At 42.1% G+C, this 20,896-nt stretch overlaps 2 protein-coding genes across 2 annotated transcripts in view; one reads left to right on the plus strand and one right to left on the minus strand.

The window, feature by feature from the left end:
• The window catches only part of capn12 (calpain 12), a 13,031-nt gene extending 4,431 nt beyond the window's left edge, over positions 1-8,600 (plus strand). The window contains exons 6-21 of the mRNA XM_063211430.1: positions 858-941; positions 1,907-1,992; positions 2,126-2,203; positions 2,552-2,733; positions 3,293-3,537; positions 4,520-4,531; positions 4,670-4,878; positions 5,177-5,213; positions 5,319-5,393; positions 5,763-5,808; positions 6,124-6,185; positions 6,285-6,353; positions 6,437-6,515; positions 6,816-6,932; positions 7,702-7,751; positions 7,969-8,600. Of these exons, the coding sequence (XP_063067500.1) occupies positions 858-941; positions 1,907-1,992; positions 2,126-2,203; positions 2,552-2,733; positions 3,293-3,537; positions 4,520-4,531; positions 4,670-4,878; positions 5,177-5,213; positions 5,319-5,393; positions 5,763-5,808; positions 6,124-6,185; positions 6,285-6,353; positions 6,437-6,515; positions 6,816-6,932; positions 7,702-7,751; positions 7,969-7,995 (1,458 nt within the window). The 3' untranslated portion in view covers positions 7,996-8,600. The remainder of the gene's footprint in view (positions 1-857; positions 942-1,906; positions 1,993-2,125; positions 2,204-2,551; positions 2,734-3,292; positions 3,538-4,519; positions 4,532-4,669; positions 4,879-5,176; positions 5,214-5,318; positions 5,394-5,762; positions 5,809-6,123; positions 6,186-6,284; positions 6,354-6,436; positions 6,516-6,815; positions 6,933-7,701; positions 7,752-7,968) is intronic.
• Positions 8,601-9,049: 449 nt separating this feature from the next.
• LOC134458602 (testis-expressed protein 26-like) lies at positions 9,050-13,241 on the minus strand. Its single transcript, XM_063211022.1, has 7 exons — positions 13,122-13,241; positions 12,868-12,952; positions 12,280-12,451; positions 11,601-11,751; positions 10,880-11,053; positions 9,519-9,680; positions 9,050-9,323 (listed from the first exon to the last, which is right to left on the minus strand). The coding sequence occupies exons 1-7, from the start codon at positions 13,132-13,134 to the stop codon at positions 9,181-9,183; spliced, it is 900 nt and encodes a 299-aa protein (XP_063067092.1). The 5' UTR covers positions 13,135-13,241; the 3' UTR covers positions 9,050-9,180.
• Between the last annotated feature and the right edge of the window lie 7,655 nt (positions 13,242-20,896).

The following is a 20,896-nucleotide window of genomic DNA, read 5'->3' on the forward strand; positions in this document are numbered from 1 at the left end:
TACAAAACATTTTGAATTTGGCTTCTTCCTTCGAAATCACCCCACCTCTCTCTTTTTTCATTCATGACCCCACTAAAAAATAGACACACCAGAAATCTAAAGAGAAATCTTAAATGTGTGCTGTGTAAGATTTTTTGTTGTTTATTTCCAGAATTTATGCTACCCATTCACTAATGTTACCTTTTTCATGAATACTTACCACCACTATCAAATTGTAAGTATTCATTATGACTGGGAAAGTTGTACTTTTCATACATGAAAAGGGGGATCTTGTCCACCATGGTCCGCCATTTTGAATTTCCAGAAATAGACATTTTTAGCTGCAAAAATGACTGTACTTGGGCCATACTAGAAAATATTAGTTTATTACTAAACTTTCATGAAAAGATCAAATTTGGCAATAGGCAACCCAGTTTCAATGAGCAGCATAGTTGCAGTACCTCTTTTGACCATTTCCTGCACAGTGCACCTTTAAGAATATTAAAATCATTGCACTACTGGTAAAGCAAAGGTGGTTTACATAAAACAGTTTAGAATGCGTGCCTGTAGCCTACATGATTGTCTATTATGCAATATTTCTGTATACAATCAGCAACTATCTTTGTAGAATCATTTGTTTGTTAATTATTATGTCATGTTTTATTTGACTTATCTGAGATAATCAGTATATGGAAATTTGAAACATGTTCTCAGGAGCTGTGTGTGTGTGTGTGTGTGTGTGTGTGTGTGTGTGTGTGTGTGTGTGTGTGTGTGTGTGTGTGTGTGTGTGCGTGTGCGTGCGTGCGTGCGTACGTGCGTACGTGCGTGCGTGCGTGCGTGCGTGCGTGCGTGCGTGCGTGCGTGCATGCTACCTGCAGGCCAAGACCTGGCGCGACATCGGGACAGTGACCTCAGAGGGGCTGGTCAAGGGGCATGCCTATGCCATCACAGACACAGACAAGGTTTGCTCTCATTTCGTATCAATCATCCATATACCACCCGGAACCAGGTGCTACCAGGCCTACATTCACCACAAAGCACGGTCAACAGACCTATGGCATGTGCAAACTCTCTAAGAAGAAAAACGCAATAAAGTTCAAAAAAAGAAGAAAAACGGTATGCATTGTATGATGTAGTATAGTGTGTTTGAAGGAACATAAAGGTGAGCAGAAAAGGAGTGTGTTTCCATAAAAGGATGCATGCAGTACATTTCCATATCATATCATTTGCATTCCATTATTACAGGCAAGCCAAAAAAAAACCGTCCAAAATTGACATATTTACTATAATACATGCTAGGTATTCCAATATCTCGTCAATGTTTTGTTATCATGGAAACCCTTTAAACAGTAAACAAAGTTTCCATGTCAGTATTATTTTGCAACGCACAGGGAATGAAGATGTGTATATTTTCGGAAAGATTGGTGTATCATTGTATCTTTGGTTGTGCCTGTCATCCCAGTCAATATGCCCCATCCAATCAGAATGCTGTCTTAGTTTGATTGACTGTCTTGACTTTTTTTTTTACCCACCCATGTTATTTGTGATTTCGGTAACACTTAAGAATAACAATCCCCTAAAAAGGTTTATTAACACTTTATTAACAATTGTTAACAAACTTATTATAAACAAAGCATTCACAAATGTTTGTAATGACCAATCTACGGCTGCACAGCGGAGTGGGAATCGGCTTTTCCAGGATGAGTTTGATGTGTTTTTGCCTGCCTGACACGTCTATATCTAGAAGTGCTTCCATCTCTTTTGCTCTTTGGATGACAAACTTCTGTTGCAGCGTTATTGTGTCTGCGGTGGTAACATTAACATTTCTTACTGATATACAAACATTTGTAAATGTTTCATAGATAATTCGCTGTTTTAAAGACTGTTATTCTGAAGTGTTACCATGTATTATATTTCTTCTTTTAAGGTCCAGAGCGATTCTACTGAGGTGCTCCTGGTGAGGCTGCGCAACCCATGGGGCTTCGTCGAGTACAAGGGACCCTGGAGCGACAAGTAAGAACACTGAAAAACAAAAAGACATGCTTTCTTCTGTAAGGGGATGAAAGAGTTGGAGGGGGCGGATTTATTTTTTTCCAATAAATTGAAATGGAATTGCAATTGAATAATGTGTGTCTGGCATATACAGGTGCAAGGACTGGGCCAAAGTGGAAAAGTCTGAAATCGAAAGACTGGAGCTTAAAAAGCAGGAAGATGGAGAATTCTGGTGAGCCCAGAGCTTCTGTGTTATTAACTTTTATTGTCGCCAAAAAGGTGATGATGAAGTATTAATTGGTTACTGAAGGCTTTCCGCATTGTCACAGCAATGTTGTTTGGTTGTTGGAGTTTTCAGCAAAGAGTAGGCCCGTCAGCTGCAGTAAGAGGCTCCACTGTTCTTTTATATTTACTGAGTTTTGCTGAATATTGAAATACATATGTATAGTACATCTTACATTTGTCTTTGACGTATTGTGATTGTGTGCAGACGCGCTCTCTCTCTCTCTCTCTCTCTCTCTCTCTCTCTCTCTCTCTCTCTCTCTCTCTCTCTCTCTCTCTTTCTCGCTCTCTCCCCTAGGATTGCAGTGGAGGCATTCAGCAGCCTGTTTGATCTGGTGGAGCTGTGCAGTGTGAGTCCAGATACGCTGCATGACAGCAGCAGCAGCAGCAGCAGCAACAGCGCCTCCTCCTGGTCACTCAGCTCATACGAGGGCTCCTGGGTACCAGGCTGCTCTGCAGGGGGCAGCCGTAAATATAGAAGTGAGTGTGTGTTAAGTCCCACTGGGAAAGTCCCACTGCCATTGTGACACAGTGTGTGTGTGTGTGTGTGTGTGTGTGTGTGCGTGCGTGTGCGTGTGCGTGTGCGTGTGTGTGTGTGTGTGTGTGTGTGTGTGTGTGTGTGTGTGTGTGTGTAAGACAGAAAGCGAGAGAGAGAGAGAGAGAGAGAGAGAGAGAGAGAGAGAGAGAGAGAGAGAGAGAGAGAAAGAGTGTGTGTGTATGTGTGACGGAGGTCATCTTGCACCTGCTCACCCCCCTCGCGGATCGAACCTGCAACCTTATCAACTACAGCAACGGTCTGGCAATGGGAGACACAGCACCGTTACATAGTTTACATAGTGTGTGTGTGTGTGTGTGTGTGTGTGTGTGTGTGTGTGTGTGTGTGTGTGTGTGTGTGTGTGTGTGTGTGTGTGTGCGTGCGTGTGCGCATGCATGCATGCGTATGCGTGTCTATATGCACATGCATGCATACTGTACGCCTGTGGACCTGTTTGTTGGCTATGTGTCTACACAATTAGCATGACACCTACATTTCTTGCAGGATCATTTTGGACTAACCCACAGTACCAGCTCTCCCTGAACACAGCGGATGTGGAGGGAGAAGAGGACGAGGACGTGGAAGATGACGATGATGAAGATGAAGAGGACAAGGTGGCTCTGAGTCCATCAGCTGAGAAGCAGAAGGCGAAGGGCCAGAAGTGCACTGTGCTGGTGGAGCTGCTGCAGAAGGACCGCAGGAGGAAGGGCACCGTCAAGTTCATCTACATTGCCTTCCACATCTACAAGGTCAGACTAAGTGTTAAACACACTGGCCCACTGCACGACAATTCAACTTTTTCACATTTACAAAAGGAACTCTAAAATACTAAATTAATGCAATGTAGTGCACCAGGGCTATTCAATTAGAATTTATTTGGGCCACATTATGAAACCAAGAACTTAAGTTGGGCCGCACATGTTCAGTGGTCATTATCAGATGGTAGTTGTGCTTTTCAACCAGTAAATCAGCCTCAATATTAACCCTGAAGGGCCATTGTAAGATGATGTAGAATAGAATGACCTCCGCTACAAACATTTTCCGCACTGTTGTCTGGAGGGAGTCTTACTTAGTGAAACCCCCGACCCTCTGATCCCTATCAACTCCGCAACTCCCTACCCTGGTACCCTACCCTGGCCCTGATCGCTTGTACTGTGTGATAGAAAAAATAAGTTTATTGCCATGTCAACACAGCTGATAGCAATTTGTTGTGGCGCCTCTCTAACATCAAAGCATAGTGGACAATGGCACACATCAGCACAGCACATATGGACAGACAGCTATAGGCACAGAGACATAGACAGTGAACAGCAGAGGACGCCCGAAAGTCATCATTGGACAATAGACAATGCTGGTCAGTAAGCAAATTGCATATTAATTTGCATAATAAAGTGCATGTTGAAGTGTTACCAAAGGTAAAGTGCATACATTACATACAAACATACTATGTTGTATGGATGGGAAAAATTAAAGCGGGTTCAAATGTCTGATGGCCAGTGGGTATGTGCAATCTCTAAACTGGGATGTTGAGGTTCTAAAGTTTCTATCTCCTACTTGATGAGAGGACATGAAAAGATGATGTGCTGGATGTGAGGGATCGGCTTTGATTTTCCTTGCCTTTCTAAAGGCAAAAAAATGAAAAGAAGAGTGGAAAGTGCAGTTGATGCCAACCGTTTTATTTTTTTTGGAAGAAAAATAGACCAAATACCTTTTTCTGTTGTTTTTCCACAGATACCACCTGAGGTGAGTTACCAATTCATTTTGGCCAGAAAATGTCTCTAAGATTTGACCTTAGGTTTCCTACATTTTTTGGATGTTTTCCCCTGAACTAAGTCAGTGGCTTGGTTTGTGCTGCTGTGCATGTGTTGCATTTGAATCCAGTTGCAGGACAGCGTTGGCTGTCTGGACCAGAAGTTCTTCACATCCCAGAAGCCAGTGGGGCGCTCTGGGAAGTACCAGGCTATCCGTGGCGTCTACAGGAGGGTGAACCTGGAGCCGGGGAACTATGTCATCGTGCCCTCCACCTACAGGCCCAATAAGCCCGGAGACTTCTTCCTCCGCATCTATGCTAAGACTGGCAACACGCTCGGGTGAGGGGAAAAGAGGAACAGGATCCGAGGTGCCTGAGTGGGTCATAACGTGTCTGTGTGCGTGTGCGTGTGCGTGTGCGTGTGCGTGAGAGAGAGAGAGCGAGAGAGAGACACACACACACACACACACACACACACACACACACACACACACACACACACACACACACACACACACACACACGCACACACGCACACAAACACACACACACACACACACAGAGGATTGGCATTTAGACATGAGAACCTGTCGAGTGTCAAGTGCAATACAAATGTTATTTTGTCATCCTCATAACAGACATGAAGAGTTCACCTGTTCTACTGGCTTCTTGAACGTGAGTGAATCCATGAACAAGACTCACATTCAATATTATCTTGAAAGTGAATACATCTTAATGTCATTACTTCTATTCATTGTATGTGTGTGGTTTGTTTTAAAGTTGGTGATGTCGAACCCCCCTATGCCTGAGGACCAAATACGAGTGGATGACTGGTTTGATCAGGAGGATGTCTCGGTAAGTCTTCAATCCAAGAATCTGATTAAAAAAGAACAACAGTGAAGCAATACTGGGGGGCGTGGCTTGGTGGTCTAAGGCACCATACCATTAATTCAGAGACTTGGATTCGAGTCCAACCCGTAATCATTTATCGATCCTTCCCCCACTCTCTCCCTCAACTCATGTCACTCTCTCACTATCCTATCCTAAATAAAGGCATAAATACAATAAATACCCTTAAAACTAGTCCATTGTATTCATCTGCACTGTAAAACTGCAAGCCAGTTAAATGTAAAAAGGTAAATTCCCCTGCTGTACGTTTTGTCTCGGTCGACTGGTGTCACTGTATAAGCACATTTACAATATGCCTGTCTGTTCCATTTTCAGGATGACAGACTGGATGCTGCAGCCTTTATGGGACTTGTGAATTCAGGTGTGAAAAGACAAAAAATAATAATGATGAGGGTCTGGGACAGTAGTAATCTGGATAAGAGCCTTACGAAATTTAACCAAAATGGAGAGAAAGTGAGCAATTGTGTCAACCACCTGCATAAATGCATACCTTTTTTTGAAAGAAGTGAAAGCCCAACTGGGAAACTCCCAACTCCCATTGTGATTGTGACACAGCACTCATTGTGACACAGCACACAAGCGCACACTGCACACAACATTGTCTCATGTAGTAGTTTCTCTCACGTTGTTCTTGATTACACGAAATACTTAAAAAATCTTGATTTCATTTTCTTAGTGTTGGAGAAGGACTACCATCTTCCTATTGAGACCTGTCGACAGCTGGTTTTGGGAGAGGATGTATCCTTCACACACGTCTTACCACTGGCTCTGGTTCTGTGTCTTATACTTCATGTTGTATGTGCATAAACATGGATGATTCTTAACAATAATCAACAGACAGGGGGAAGAGCCAGGCTGGATCGCGCCCAGGCCTTGAAGCTTGTCACATCTCTGCGGAAGCTACAGGTCAGATATTCATTGGATTTCAGACACATACAAGACATTACATAATTAAAACGTGCATTAATGTTGTTTTCTTCTTTGCTCAGTCAACCTTTATCGATCATGACGAGGACTCATCTGGTACTATGAGTCCCTTTGAGCTCGCTGAGGCCCTGAAGGAATCAGGTATGTTCCCATGGCTTGAAACATGGATTAAGGGTGTCTAATCATGTAACATTCATGAAGAAAGGCTAAAAGCTAAAAATTCAAAAGATGGGTCAGGTTCTTGTAGGTAGGCTATAGCAGTTTTCGATATATTAGTCAGCCGCGTATCTAAATCATGTAGTACAGTAACAACAACATATCACATTACTTTCACTGGTCCATAAGGTTTATAATTATGGTTAGTATAGCATATAGTACACAATTTAAGTGTATAATATTACATGTTGTTACATGTACATGTGTATGCATTCTGTTTCTCAGGTTTAAAGTGTGACAGTGAGGTGGTGAAGGTTCTGTGGGAGCGCTTTGGCTCTGGGGATATCCATCTTCCTTTCCACGGCTTTGTCTCCTGTGTCACCAGACTCAGAGGACTCAATGGTGAGCCAAGCCAGCCATTACCTACAGTCTACTCCTCAGTCATGCAGAAGAGTTCATGACCTGTACACTTGTATGAAATGGACAGGCAGATGCACCAATACATTTGGAAAATGTGGGATTGTATTGAACGTAGTTTCTGAGTTCAAGTTTCTCTTCAGTAAGAAGCATAGCTTGTCTGTTTGTTAAGATGGTGGTGCAGGTCAAAACAAACCACATATTTTTTTCTAACCTTCAGATAATGTTCACAGATTTGTTTGAGTGTCTTATGAACTTTCCTTGTGGCCCTCCAAATGCCAACAAATGCATGCATATGCCGAATCTGAAGTTCACAAGACACAACACAGGGCAAACTAAGAGTATTTCAGGGTATTGACTCAGTTCTGTTTTTGTTCAAATTGGGAGTGCATTACGAAAATAAGCGGCTGGGCTTTCTGGTCTCATTAAGCTTTTCTGGTGTGTCAGTCCTCTTTTTGATCACACTGGATCCTCTAGAACTGTCCTCAAGTGATAACACCTAGTGACAAGTGTACGTAACTTGTCAGGACAGCTAAGCGAACCATACTGACAACATATCAACACAGGTCTCAGTACGGTTCACTTCCAGGGGGTCTTGATACAGTTTGGAGAAAATCTGAGTCACAGGTCTGTGTTCCCTAAAAATGGCTGAAAGGGACCAGGTGTGAAAACACCCTCAGTGTTGAAATGTAATGTTTAGTCACCCCCTAGGTTTCTGTCCGCAATTTGTAATGATGCTCTCCTGTCTCCTCAGAACTGTTTGAGTCTGCAGGTCCTGAGCTGAAGCAACATGGCATGAACACAGTAAGTATATATTGATGGCCTACTAAAAATAATATTAATATTAAAGTGAAGATTTTGTGTTTTTACTACAACAGATGGCCTGAAACAACAGCTCTTGTTTTCCATAGCAGAGAGTATTTTTTTTGTTTTGTTACATTGTACCTAATTGATATAGAAGGGGCAGTAACATAGTTAAACAATGGTCTCTCTCTCTCTCTCTCTCTCTCTCTCTCTCCAGTGGCTGCTGAGCCTGCTGGCGCTGTGAGAGTGTTGAACACCAAGGAGTTATATGCCTTAAATACAAGACCATCTCTTCTTTTTTTTCCTGCCAGAAAATCCTGCAGCCATGACATGACATGACTGACTAAGTATTATCGTTTTAGTAGAAGTATAATGTACCTTTCCAACTGTCTACCATCACATTATACTTAGCTGACGCATCTATCTATCCAAAGCAACAGTTATATACTGTAGGCCTATAGGTACAGGATTTTTGGTTACAAGCACCCCTGAGTATAGGGTTAGGTACCATGCTCAAGGGCACATCAGCTACGGATGAAGATGGTGGGAAAAAAGAATGTGGGATATGAACCTGCAAACTTCTGATCCAAAAGATCAACTCCCAAACCAGCTGCCTGTTACCACTAAATTAGGCAAATTCATTTCTCGAATTCCAGAATACCGGAAGTTGCGGGAGCATGGATATACTTATAATGTTTAAGATCCACTGAGTTTGGCAGTTGTGGACTCATGACATATTATGAAAGGGTGCCATTGCTTGGCAAAACTAAGGGACATCCAAAAGCCTGTGTCACATGCATATTATGAGGTGTGCTTCCCTGTCCCTCTCTGTCATGCTTCCTTTTTCTGAAATAAAAAAGATATATATTTCACAAAACTATAAAACTTTCAGTGATGTCATCTTGTATGTTATGTGTTTTAACCTTTCAGTATAATTATATATCCAGTAAGCATACGTGTATTCAATTGCTGGACATATTTTCACATTACTAAACCACGAAAAGTTATTTAGTGGTTGTAGAATGAATTATAACCCCCCATGTTCTGTTCTCATTTCGATTCTCTGTCTCTGTCTTCAGTTATCTAAATGTGGGTCAGAGGAGGGTAAATGAACACTGGCCAAGCACAGTCCAACCAGTCAGCATGTTAACGATTACCACCCAATTAAAGACAAAAAACTGTAGGCCTCATTACTTAACGTGTGACAGAGAGCTGATCAGATTTTTTAGGCATCAGTGTAAAAGAGCTTTCCATTAAAGTGTGACATATAGGGGTGAAATAAATGTAACATTTATGGGTGAAGACAGTTCCAAGCCAGTTGTGTATATGCAGAACAACTGTTTGTTTATTCACAAACACCTAGAAATGGACAGCTTGCCCATGTTTTTAAGGTCATTATTCCAAATTACACCACAGAATTGTGCAGTGTTCACATGGGGCCCGGCCAGTAGGATACCCAGGCTGGCTTCTGGGCTGGATTGGGTGAAGCTGGTGTGTGAAGTCTCTTCTTAATGGCCTGAGGAGGCACTGGACTGGAAGTCATGGACAGAAACTCATCCACAGCATTCTTATCTGTGATACAGAAACAAGGCAAGAAACTCAAGACTTGTTTGAAATGCAGTGCATTAGTAATAACATGGATAGGCACTATGTGATAATGTAGAGCAAAATGAACACATTTTCTGCATAGTTACTGTTTGCAGAATGACAGTGAGTGACGTCCCTTTTTTGAAACCTTGTGCATTAGTTAAGTAACCAGAATCTTACCTTGTGGAGAGAGGTGTTTATAGAGCTGGATCAGCTCATGTGGGTTAAGCGATCTTAGGATTGCTGAGATGTCCGTGGTCTTTCCTCCATAGTGCATGTCATAAGTGGTCAGCTGCTTCCCTTTCTCCTGATTCTTGATGTGGCCATTAACCACTGTTGGGACTGGAAGACGATACAATGCCATACGTTTTTGTTCAGTATCTTTACCGGGGACAATTACAAGTATTCAGTGTCTTTAACTTTGGGATATTGAAAAGGAAATGCCCCAAAAAGCTGCTCGAAGCTGCTTGACAGCAGGGAAACTTAACAAAAACAACACAAAGGCAAACACTCATGGAGATAACAAACAAGGCGTAAACAGATAACCCCTAGCCTACAATAATAAAGAGCCTCCCACCTCACACCCCATCCACGAGACCACAGTAGAGAAAGGTTAAAGACAAGGCACAAAGGGATTCCCAATTGTGGTAGCTTCATAACGTGGGACACCTTACTGCTCCTTGAACATTTTTTTGTATAGTACTACACTACTACAACATTACAAAGAGCCTTTAGAAATACATCACGACTTGGTCATTGCCATTCTGATAGCAACAAACTTATGACAGGGGCCATGTCATGCAGAACTCTTGCAAGGTGTCCGTCCGTCAGTCTTCACATTAAGAGGACAAGACAACTTGTAACTTTTTGCCATCTAATCTGACGGCTCCGTGTAGCATGCACACGCTAGCTGCATTCTACTCCATTGACTTTGCATTGGAGTGACGTCACTCTGCCTGCTAGTTTTTTCTTTTTATTTTGTATATATCAAAGAGCACATTTTGAGGGTGGCAGGGGTTGTCAGGGGTTATATAAGCAAAAAATAAAAGTTGCCACTCACTACCACCAACAAACCTACAAGATTTCTGGCCCACGGTCTACTAACTTGTTCATAGGCCTAAAAATGGCTCTGGGCCAGCACCTCTTGTACCAATTGGTAGCAATTGAAACAAATAGAGAGGGGCTGGCCCAGAGCCGTAGCCATGTTAGGCTACTGTAACGATACACTAGGTAATTGAGCTATGTTACTAGGCAACAATGCTACATTTTTATTTGGACTGCCTATCATTGCCTACGCTCTGTCACACTGGACTATATCCTTCACCACCACTGCTTCCCTTCCATCAATCTATACTCTTGATACAGTTACATCCACCTCAAACAGTAGCCCAAAGAGTTACATTGATGCAAGGTGGGCGTAACTTCCATAACTTCCATTGGAAAGAGTGTTTCTAATGTGACCTTGGGTGTTAAAAAGTTGTCATTATGTAACAAATAAAATGTATTATTGCTGTTCTTATTTACTCCTGGTTTGGGCTTACCTATTCCTTTTGGAGCAAGTCCATGTCGTGCGTTGCATCCGTAGCGGGTTGTGTTGCCTTGGAGTTCCTGCTTCTCGGTGGGCCTCTGGAAATGGTGGCGCATCTCTGTGTTCAGTGTGTAAGGAGGATTGTTCTCCAGCGGCAGGGGCTTTAGCTTCTTGGGTGGCTGGGCACCTACAATCAGGGCTCCAAATTAACCTTTTTCATCATAATCCAAAATGGCTTGTAGCTTAGATGTAATCTTACTAACCAAACAAACACTCATCAATGGACCAAAGTGGCTAGTAAGTTATCTTTCATACTGAATTTTCAACAGCATTTGGCAGATTGTGGGAGTCCTGCCTGCAATGAAAGCTCTGAATGTTGCTCCTTGCTGACAGACGAGTCAGATGTCCCGGGCCCAGGGAGAGGAGGGCCCCAGAATTGGGCCCTGATTACATTGTGGGCATGACTTTGCAGGCCTGGTCAAAGTGTCAGCGGCACTGCTTAATGCCTGAAAATGCTTGTTCAATGCTGTTTTCCCCATGTATTTCCACAACATGTCACGTGTGAAATACGACCTCTGGCTACATAATGTAACACACACACACACACACACACACACACACACACACACACACACACACACACACACACACACACACACACACACACACACACACACACACACACACACACACACACACACACACACACACACCATCCATGTCTTGTGATGTACCTTGAGGGATGCCGAGGTAATTGGTCCTGTATGTGGAGCGGTACTGGGCAGAGAGGGCCTCAGCTATCTGCTGCTCTGTGGCGAATTCTGGGCCAGGCGTTCCACCAGACAACTGCTTTAACCCTCTAGGAAGCCTCCATACCATGAATTCCTGTTAAGAACACAACCTGCACAGATTAGATCTAGGCCTATGTCAGGAGTCACTAGCCACAGATGCTTTCACACATTTAACAACTAACAAGGATTATTAAACTTGTTCGACTCCCGACCCGCCAGGTAATTTACTCGTGTTCTCTCCCATCCTCCTCCATGACTGAGATACCCTGAGCATGGTATCGTCCCGCTGCACTGCTCCCTTTCGGGCGCCATTGAGGGCTGCGCCATTTGGAGCTGCCCCCTTGCACAGGTGAGGCATGAATGCAATTTTGTTGTGAGCAGTGTGCACTTGTGTGCTGTGGAGTGTTGTGTCACACTGACTGGAGTTTCCCAGTTGGGCTTTCACTTCACTTTAAGCATTACTTTAAAAGAAGAGAATAATGGTCATACCAATCATACAAACAGGCATACTTTGACGCAATAGGCCATATTTGAGTGATATTTTGAAACAAGTTATGCATTAGTAATTGGCAAAAATCTTCTTGATACATTGAGGTGAATAGCAGATTGTTGGTTAACTGACCTCTTTGGGATGAGGGTTGTTTCTTCTGGTTCCTGAGGATGTGCCAGTGCGTATAGACTCGGGTTTACACACTGGTTTCCAGCAGAACGCAGCGCTGTATTCTGTGGCTGCCAAGTGTTCGGGGGATTTTGTGGGAACGTATGGTTTTCGCTGCAAAGTTGGAGTTTGAGTGCTAAGATTGCGGAGCAAAGCAAAAATACACGATGAGTTTCACCCCCTCGAATTATTATATTACATTACATTGCATTTGGCAGACGCTTTATAACCAAAGCGACTAATAAACGAGGAGATAATCATAGCCAGCATCACCAGCAGATACAAAGTGCACAGTATAGCCTAACAATTGCAGATGCAAAGAAGGGATAGGTTTTTTTTTGTAAAGTAGAGTAGGCTACACACACACACACACACACACACACACACACACACACACACACACACACACACACACACACACACACACACACACACACAGCCTAGCCTACACATCATGTCAAGAGTCTAGCCTGGGGCTAGGGCAGCTCAAACATTAGGCCTAGTCTAATTAGTCGAATCAGCGCAAAGCTACTTTTTGGACATGTTACCTACCCGTACAATGGTTCTGACGTGTTGGGCCAGTGAACGAAGTCACGTTTGTGTGATGTCTGGTAGGGATCCCACGGATGGGAGTCATCTATAAAATGATAGGCTGTTTTAGGCTTTCGCCCTTACAAATCACGACAAAAACTATAAGCATAGACTGAGGCGTAACGTCAAATTAACACACGGCCAGTCAAAGTAGACACAAAACACGCAACCCCAATTCCTTACAGCCTCTTCAATTTCATCAAGGATAAACTCACCATCGGAGACCATGGTGACCTCAGCGCAGTGAACAAACCCTTCCTCCCTATATACCCTCCATCTATCTTTGGTTCCTCGACCAGGCAGTGAGGAACAGCGCGAATAAAGGACAACGAAAAAGCACCGCGAAAAAGATGACGCAGAACATTCCATTATGACGCACGCAAGGACAGTCCGTGGAAACAGAGACGGGTCTAGATTAAAAGAACATTTGGGTAAACTTCGTGAACTTTATCTGAATGTATCCTGAAAAATACTTCTTCTAATTAAAAAAAATCTTCATCAATCTGAAACAGGCCTATTGTATACACAGGCTCGTGGAGTAGAGAGGCTATCATGTATAATCCCGAGGGAAAATGGTGTCCAGCATAGCGAATGTAGAATATTGAGTGTGCGCCCTGGCATTGGTGCGCGTCAGGTGACAGGTAGGCACCAATTATCAAGACCGGCGTTTCTGTAAAAGGAGGGCACAGGCTACCTACAGAGGACGAGTAGAATGGTTTGAATAGGGCATTTTGTCGCTGTTTCAGTGGTAACTCCACAGAAAGTTTGCAGTTCGTGTGGGGTGCACTTGCTCCTTTGTCTCTCTTGCAAGGGCCTGAATGACGGGTCTCACTCCAGCTGGACAGCTGATGTTATTTTATCCCTTGGCTATCGGCATCGGTCTAGATGTTGTTGGATGATGATTTCCCTGCTGCGTTTGTTCATTAATTTGCTTCGCCGGACATGGTAACCGGTTGATCATGGCCTACGTGGCTTATCTGAGGTCGCGGGCTGCTGCTTTGATCAACGAGAATGCTGCGTAAATGAGTGTGTGATTGTGCCGTGTGCGCGCGCCTATCCAACGAGGCGCGTGTCGGGTTGAGGGCCCATTACCTGTGTGCGCGCGTGTGAGTGTGTGCGTGTGTGTCAGCACGGACATTATTTCATTTCTATTGTATTTTGTTGTATGTATTAATGTTAGTTCTTTGCACATAGCATCTGTCATTAGTCAGGCAGCGTCTTCATCACCTCTAGTGGGTCATCTTTAGTGTCGAGTGTAGGCTAAACTAACTAGGCCTATAGGCTACGGTGTGTGCTGTGTAGCCTAATAATGTTTCCTGCATGCTTATTTTTACTAGACGTGCTTGCCGTAACTTTGGATTTGCAGTGTGTTACGTGTAATCCTAACCATCGCTAGAGGTGAACTTTAGAGCTCGCACATATTTGCGGGCGCGGGTAGGCCTATTGTCCGAGCTCTCAGTTGGAGCTCATGGCCGTAGTTACATTTGAGGTTCCCGAGGTCCGGACCTCGCTCATTTCGTCCGAGATTTTTTTTTTTTTTAACGCCAAATATGCCCAAATGAATCAAACACACAAAACTCAAAACCTCTGTGAAACGTGCTTTGCAAATAGTGATTAGTGGTCTATGAGTTCTATTTTGCCTTTGTGTTCTGTTTGTGCAAGTGATTCATTAATAGAGAGATAGCAGCCTACACAGTAACGCACCATCAGGAACGTGGCCATTAAGCCTGCCCACGCTGCGCTTGGGCGCTTGAGACGTCTCCTATAAAGCCAAGCGTTTTAAAACAGTGGCCCAATAGGTGGATGTCTTTCACAACTTTGTGAAACCGTTTTAACTGAGTCATTATTTGAAAGAACCAGCCATTGGGTTCTACTTGTAAATCGGAAGGTCTAAGCGACAGAAAAGGACATAAAAGGAAGTCACCAGAGCGTCTTCAGATGTGGATTTTTACCTGCTTATTTGGTCAAGTGACAAGATTAACGTTTCGAGTTGTCACGACTTCTTCAGAGTCAATCACAGTAAAATGTCCTCATCTGAAGATGTTCTGATGTCCTCTGTTTGCACTACTAGGCTTATATTTTTTTTCCCATGCAATGAACAAGCGCGCCTTGCGCGCGAGTGGTGCGAGTCGTGGAAGAGAACGCAATTCAGACATCAAACAAGCTTGCTTGAGACACAGGTCGCCAACATGGATGCACAGTTTTAAAACAGTAGCATAGGCATATGCATAAGGAGTTATGAGTAGGCTATCGTCTTTGACAACGTTGGCATTTGATAACTAAGTCACTATCTGGCATAAGCCGTCATTTGGTTTTAGATAGGCTAGTGGAAAAAAAGACCGACTGACGCCATCAGCTGCATAAAATAACCAATAAACATTCAAACTTAAGCTCAGCTAAAAGCAGGCTGTCAGATCAAAATAATTTGATTGTAAATTGGAGGGGTTATTATGGCCTGTGTTGATAGACTTTCGTCTTTCGCTTTTGCGTGTACAGAAATACTACTAAAAAAAATAATAATAATAACAAGCCTGCAGGCGATGCGAGGAAAAGAATGTTCAGCTGACAAGACGTTCGTTTTACATAAGCATATAACAGGCAGCAGGCTCCACAACAACCACGCCACAGTCCTAACTTGTTGCCTATGTCAACTTCAAGAAATCATTTGGTAAGTGAAAATAGGCTACTGTTTTTTTTTGTTTTTGCTGTACTGCCGTTAAAATAGTATCCAAATGAAGAAACATATTCGTGTAGCTCGTGGGACTGTCTACCGACTTCAACGGATATTTTGACTCATTTGGCCACTTTGTCATTAGCCTATGCCCATAGCCTACTTTAAGATGGTAGATTAATAATCATATTGACTTTATTGTATTAGGTCAGTGTTTCTCAACTTTTTTTTATGCGAGGCACCCCTTGAATTCATTAAAAAAATGAAGGCACCCCAAACTAACAAGCCGTAACAGGGCATCGCATCCGATAGTAGACTAACACATTTGGAGACATCACACAACCTAGGCTGGCCTACGTTTGAAGTTGCAGCTTTCTGCGACCTAATGCGTAAATGGCAGATGAAAGATTCCAGACTAAGTAGGCTATTCATTTTTAAATTCAGACAAATATGTATTATAGCCTGACATCATTTATTTATCAGCCACGTTTCCGTGGCACCCCAGGGTGCAGCACCCTGGTTGAGAAACACTGGATTAGGCTATGGGTTTAAATTGGAGGGACCTTTAGATATGAATGTGTTTAAAGTCTCATGTTAATTTTGATATACCCATTCCACAGAAAACGAGTCACAGAGAGCAGGGCAAACATGTCCAAGAGATTAAAACAAAACACCATGGATGCATATAAATATATGTATTATACATAAACATGTAGGCCTATAAAAATGTAGCCTACTTTTTTAACAAATATATTTTTAAAAATTTTGGACCTCGGTTAACCCAACTTGCTGGCTACGGCCATGTTGGAGCCCCGTAGCCTACTCCCGAACCCAAGAATCGATTTTTGAACATAGTCAACATCGGGCTCGACAGTAGTTTCAGCACCACGGCCAGCGACCTTACCCAAAACGCTGTCGTCCAGCGACCCCGTAAAGCACTTTTATGATCGGTTCGCCGCGCGGACAGCGGTTCTCCTGCGAGAAACCCACAATCACGAGAACGAAGATGTAGGCCTATGCATACATAGACCACTGAATTCTAATTTCAGATAGCGCACTAATGAAATACAATGGGTAAGTTGATTAACCCATTGATGCCAGATACTGTGTGGTAGCCTACATCATTGACTCAGTGCCAAGACATGCATGATCTAGCTTTAGGCTCATGAAATGTAGGCCTAGCCTAACATTTTTATTTTTATTTTTAATTAAGGAAGTTGGTATGTCAGAGCTGAATGAACATGTTCTAATGCAAGATGAGGCTCTCAGCTTGAAACACAATTAATGTCATGCTTTTTATTGGCTTCAGATGCAGAAGCAGGTGTTTTGCAGGTGTTTTAGGCAACTGGGTTTAGAAAAAGACAGATATTTGGCAAAAGCTAAGGTCGAAAAGATATATGGGCCCCCTTAAAAACATGCTGGCCCCTCTCTCCCCCCTTTCCTGGTAATTTTGAACCACCACTGGATCCAACCAGTGCAGAGTCAGCTGATTGTAATGAAGTACACAGGTCTAATGGTTAATCAATGTTGGAATGCTGTTTCTTTCATTTAGCTACTTTTACTTTTGAAACCTCTGCTTATGGTGCAAGAATCAGAAGAAGTTGTCAGTTTGTAGGCTTCTTCACAAAAAGATGGCTAATGTTTCTTATTAAACCATCAAACAGAGTTAGGCTACACAAGTCTAGTCACTGTCAGTGTCCTGACATAGGCCTAGATAAGCAAAGACTTTACCTTTCACTGGTAAATTGACTTGAGGATTTAAACACTATGGTTTTCTTTTGCCTTAAGACATGTAAAAGGTTTTTTTTATCTTTTACCTGACATGTTTCGACGGTGTTACTTCCGTCTTCATCAGAGGGTCACTGTGATGTTGATGAGTGATGTGCTTTAAAATCAGCTGATGTTGTTGTGGAGGTGTGACCTCCCTCCCAATAATGACAGGTTGGTCACACCTTCTGCTGTTAGAGTTGTCCTCTTAGGATGGTGGTCCAGGTGTGTGAGAGCATGTATGCCCCCTCATCCCTGTTCATGGTGCTTGGGCTACGCTTTCCGATCTCCATAGACTCCTTAATCCAGCGGTGGTATCTGTTGTTCTCTTGCTGTATGACGTTTGCCCTGTCCCAGTCCATGATGTGGTTTTCCCTGGTCAGTTATTGCTGATTTGAGGTTCTCCTGTGGCTTTCTCCTTTATTGCTCTTGTATGTCTTTGTCCTGTTTCCCTTTCACACTCTTTTTTATGCTCCTTTTTTATGTTGAATGTCCTTCCTGTCTCCCCATTATGTTTTGTTGCATGACCGGCACAGAATCTCATATATGACATTGCATTTGTTATGTTGGTCTATTTTGTCCTTGGGATGTAGTAGGGTGGGAGACGTGACGCCTTGTTTTTTCGTAACATTGGTTAAAAACCTACAAAACTGTTATTTTTCCTTTAAAAAACAAATGTCAATGAAAGAAGATGTGGTATATTATGTTTCATATTAGTCTTAGATGAGAAGAAACATTTTTGTTGAAGATTTATGTAAAGGTTTATATGTCAAATATCCTGCGGTGTGACTGTAACATTAATGAAACCTATAATATATATAAATTACCCAACAACATTTTGAATAATGTATTAACTTTATATTAAGATATGTGAATGTGAAAAAAACTCAAGACAGTAATATTAACTACAAGTTCAATTTCGTAACACAAATTGTGTCCTGTGAGGTGACATGTATGTCAATGTTTGTGAATGGGCAGCTGCAAGGCCAACTACAAGGGTCTTAAAGATTGGCTCCTAACCAGTCAGTACCTCAGTTACTGGAGAGTGCTGTGGAAGTTTATGGTGACTATTAACCTCTTAATATGTCTTCATATTGCAATGTTTCTGTCACGCAATGCTTAGGTTCATTTTATGGTGTCCTGTGGTGTGACTGCTCTTATAGAAGGAAAAAAAGTTTTTCTATAAATTAAAACACATATTTAAGATTAAGATTAAACACAATATCATTATCAGGTTAGCATGAGCTCAGATGTCAGTCATGTATGCAAAATGATTAAAATGGCCATAATGCAGTGAATTTCCTGTGACGTGACTTCATTTTCCTGCGGTGTGACATGCCTATGAAATGTGTTGAAGCAGGACACATTTTCCCAAAAATGGCAAAAATAAGTAGAAATTCCACGGACCACTAAGTGCTTTATTTTTTTCTATTTTTTTCCAATTTTTTCCATCATTTTTTTCAGGAATTGGAAAAACGTCAACCACCCACTAACAGCTGTCGTAGTTTGGTATGTGGCTTTACTGGCTTTACTGGCAACTCTAGGAGGTGTGATCAACCTGTCATTATTGGCAGGGAGGTCACACCTGCCTCAACAACATCAGCTGATTTTAAAGCACATCACTCATCAACATCACAGTGACCCTCTGATGAAGACGGAAGTAGGCCTAACACCGTCGAAACATGTCAGGTAAAAGATAAAAACTTTTACATGTCTTAAAGCAAAAGAAAACCATAAGTGTTTAAGTTAAGAAGTTAGACATAATGAACCTAATACATATGACTTGAGGATTGTTGATTACCAGTAAACACTACAGCTTTCAGACACGATTGTTTCATTCTACATCAAGACTCAAGATTCTTTTTATTCGTCCCGAGAAAAAAATTGTCTTGGAAAAATTACATCATCGAAAAAACGAGAACATTACGACTTATAACATCAAGAAACTCAGAGAGTGCAGACCTCCATGTGCACAAAGGAAACTGTTTGAAAATTTGACTGTTACACTGTTACTACCGTTCACAACTTTTTTTTTAGTTATCCTGCTAACAGACAGACAGACAGACAGACAGACAGACAGACAGACAGACAGACAGGCAGACAAACAGAAGACAAACCAACACGACCGAAAGCATAACCTCCTTGGCGGAGGTAATAACATAAAATGCAGCAGCTCTTGTCCAAGTTCAGAGCAGCGCCAGCCGGATGTTGTGTAGACGTAGGTCTATGATACATCATCGTAGTAATGCTGTTATGCATCAGGCAAAATGTTTTTTGAAGATTATTTGAACTATATTGGTGGTGTCTTCTGCTTTGTAGGCAAATAAAACAGATTTCTTAAGACCTGTGATCAATATTCTACAGAATTTATGTGGGAAAATGTTAAAAATAACGAATGGGTGGCAAATAATATTGTGGACGTTTGCTTTTTTGAGAGTTTTTACGTATTTATCAATACATAAAATAAACAAGTCAGTTTGGTATTCATTTAATGTTCAACTTTCAATGTCAACCTATACTATCTTGATTACACCTGAGGCCTATACTCTCCATTTACTCAAAACCTTATGTGATCTTGAATTCATCAAACCATTTCAATTTTTATTTGTAAAACTGTCTACATCCGAAGTAACTTGTCAAATGTGAAGTCCCAACTTGTCCTTGCTTCTATGTTGCTGCAGTCTGTTTGAATAGAAACCACTTTCTCACCATCATGAACAACTTTCAATTCAGATAAGGTCAGGAGATAGAGATGGTCACTCCATTAATCGCTTCCTATCAAAGCTTTTGGGTTATAAGAAGGATGTGGTAAATATTGCAGCGGAGCCAATGGAGGGTACATAGAGATTTAAGGCTATGTGCTCATATTAAAGGGTAAACAGTAACACCCAGTAAGACACGGCGCTGTTATAAATGACCTCTTACCAGAATGGCAATGACTACCGGTAAGTCGTAATGTATTACCAAAGGCTATGTGCACTGCCATAGTGGTGTAGTACTATCGTAGTGAAGGTTTTTCAGTGACTATTACAGCATTCCACTGGTGGAAGGGGCTACAGGAAAACTTACTTGTTTCTTAATGGATCACCTCTAAATGTATTGATACAGGTAAATAGGTAAAAACTCACAAAACATTTTTACATTCTTCCGCTTAAAATTGGTAATATTAATCGTAGCACTTGAATTTTCAATAAAGTAATTGGACATTCATGCTTGGACTTAACCATAAAATGTAGAAAGCGACAGCACCCATATTTTTTACAGTTATCTCCAAAAACATGGTTGCATAATAGCATTAGCCTTACTGTATTTCAGATAAGATCACAGATGTCATCTGGTTCTGCTCAGTCACTGGGGGAGGAGCAACATAGTTTCTTCAGAATCGGGCTGCTTTGAGCACACAAAAGCAACCAGCGCAGACACTTCGGTAACCGAACAGAATTACTTTTTTTGGTGGGCTTGCAGATACCCTTTTTGGTTTTGTGCTGTTCTTTTAATGTTTACCTTTGCAATATTTTACACTGCTCAAACTCTGACTCCAACGACCGAACG

This window comes from Engraulis encrasicolus, chromosome 11 (genome assembly GCF_034702125.1).
Source record: "Engraulis encrasicolus isolate BLACKSEA-1 chromosome 11, IST_EnEncr_1.0, whole genome shotgun sequence".
In the NCBI taxonomy this organism is placed as follows: Eukaryota; Metazoa; Chordata; class Actinopteri; order Clupeiformes; family Engraulidae; genus Engraulis; species Engraulis encrasicolus.

Bases quoted from the DNA above. Each gene is read 5' to 3' on its own strand.
- LOC134458602 (XM_063211022.1), bottom strand. The intron at 9,681-10,879 runs GTAAGCCCAAAC...ATCGTCTTCCAG, and splicing joins ACTTGCTCCAAAAGGAATAG to TCCCAACAGTGGTTAATGGC. The intron at 9,324-9,518 runs GTAAGATTCTGG...TCTGTATCACAG, and splicing joins TAAACACCTCTCTCCACAAG to ATAAGAATGCTGTGGATGAG.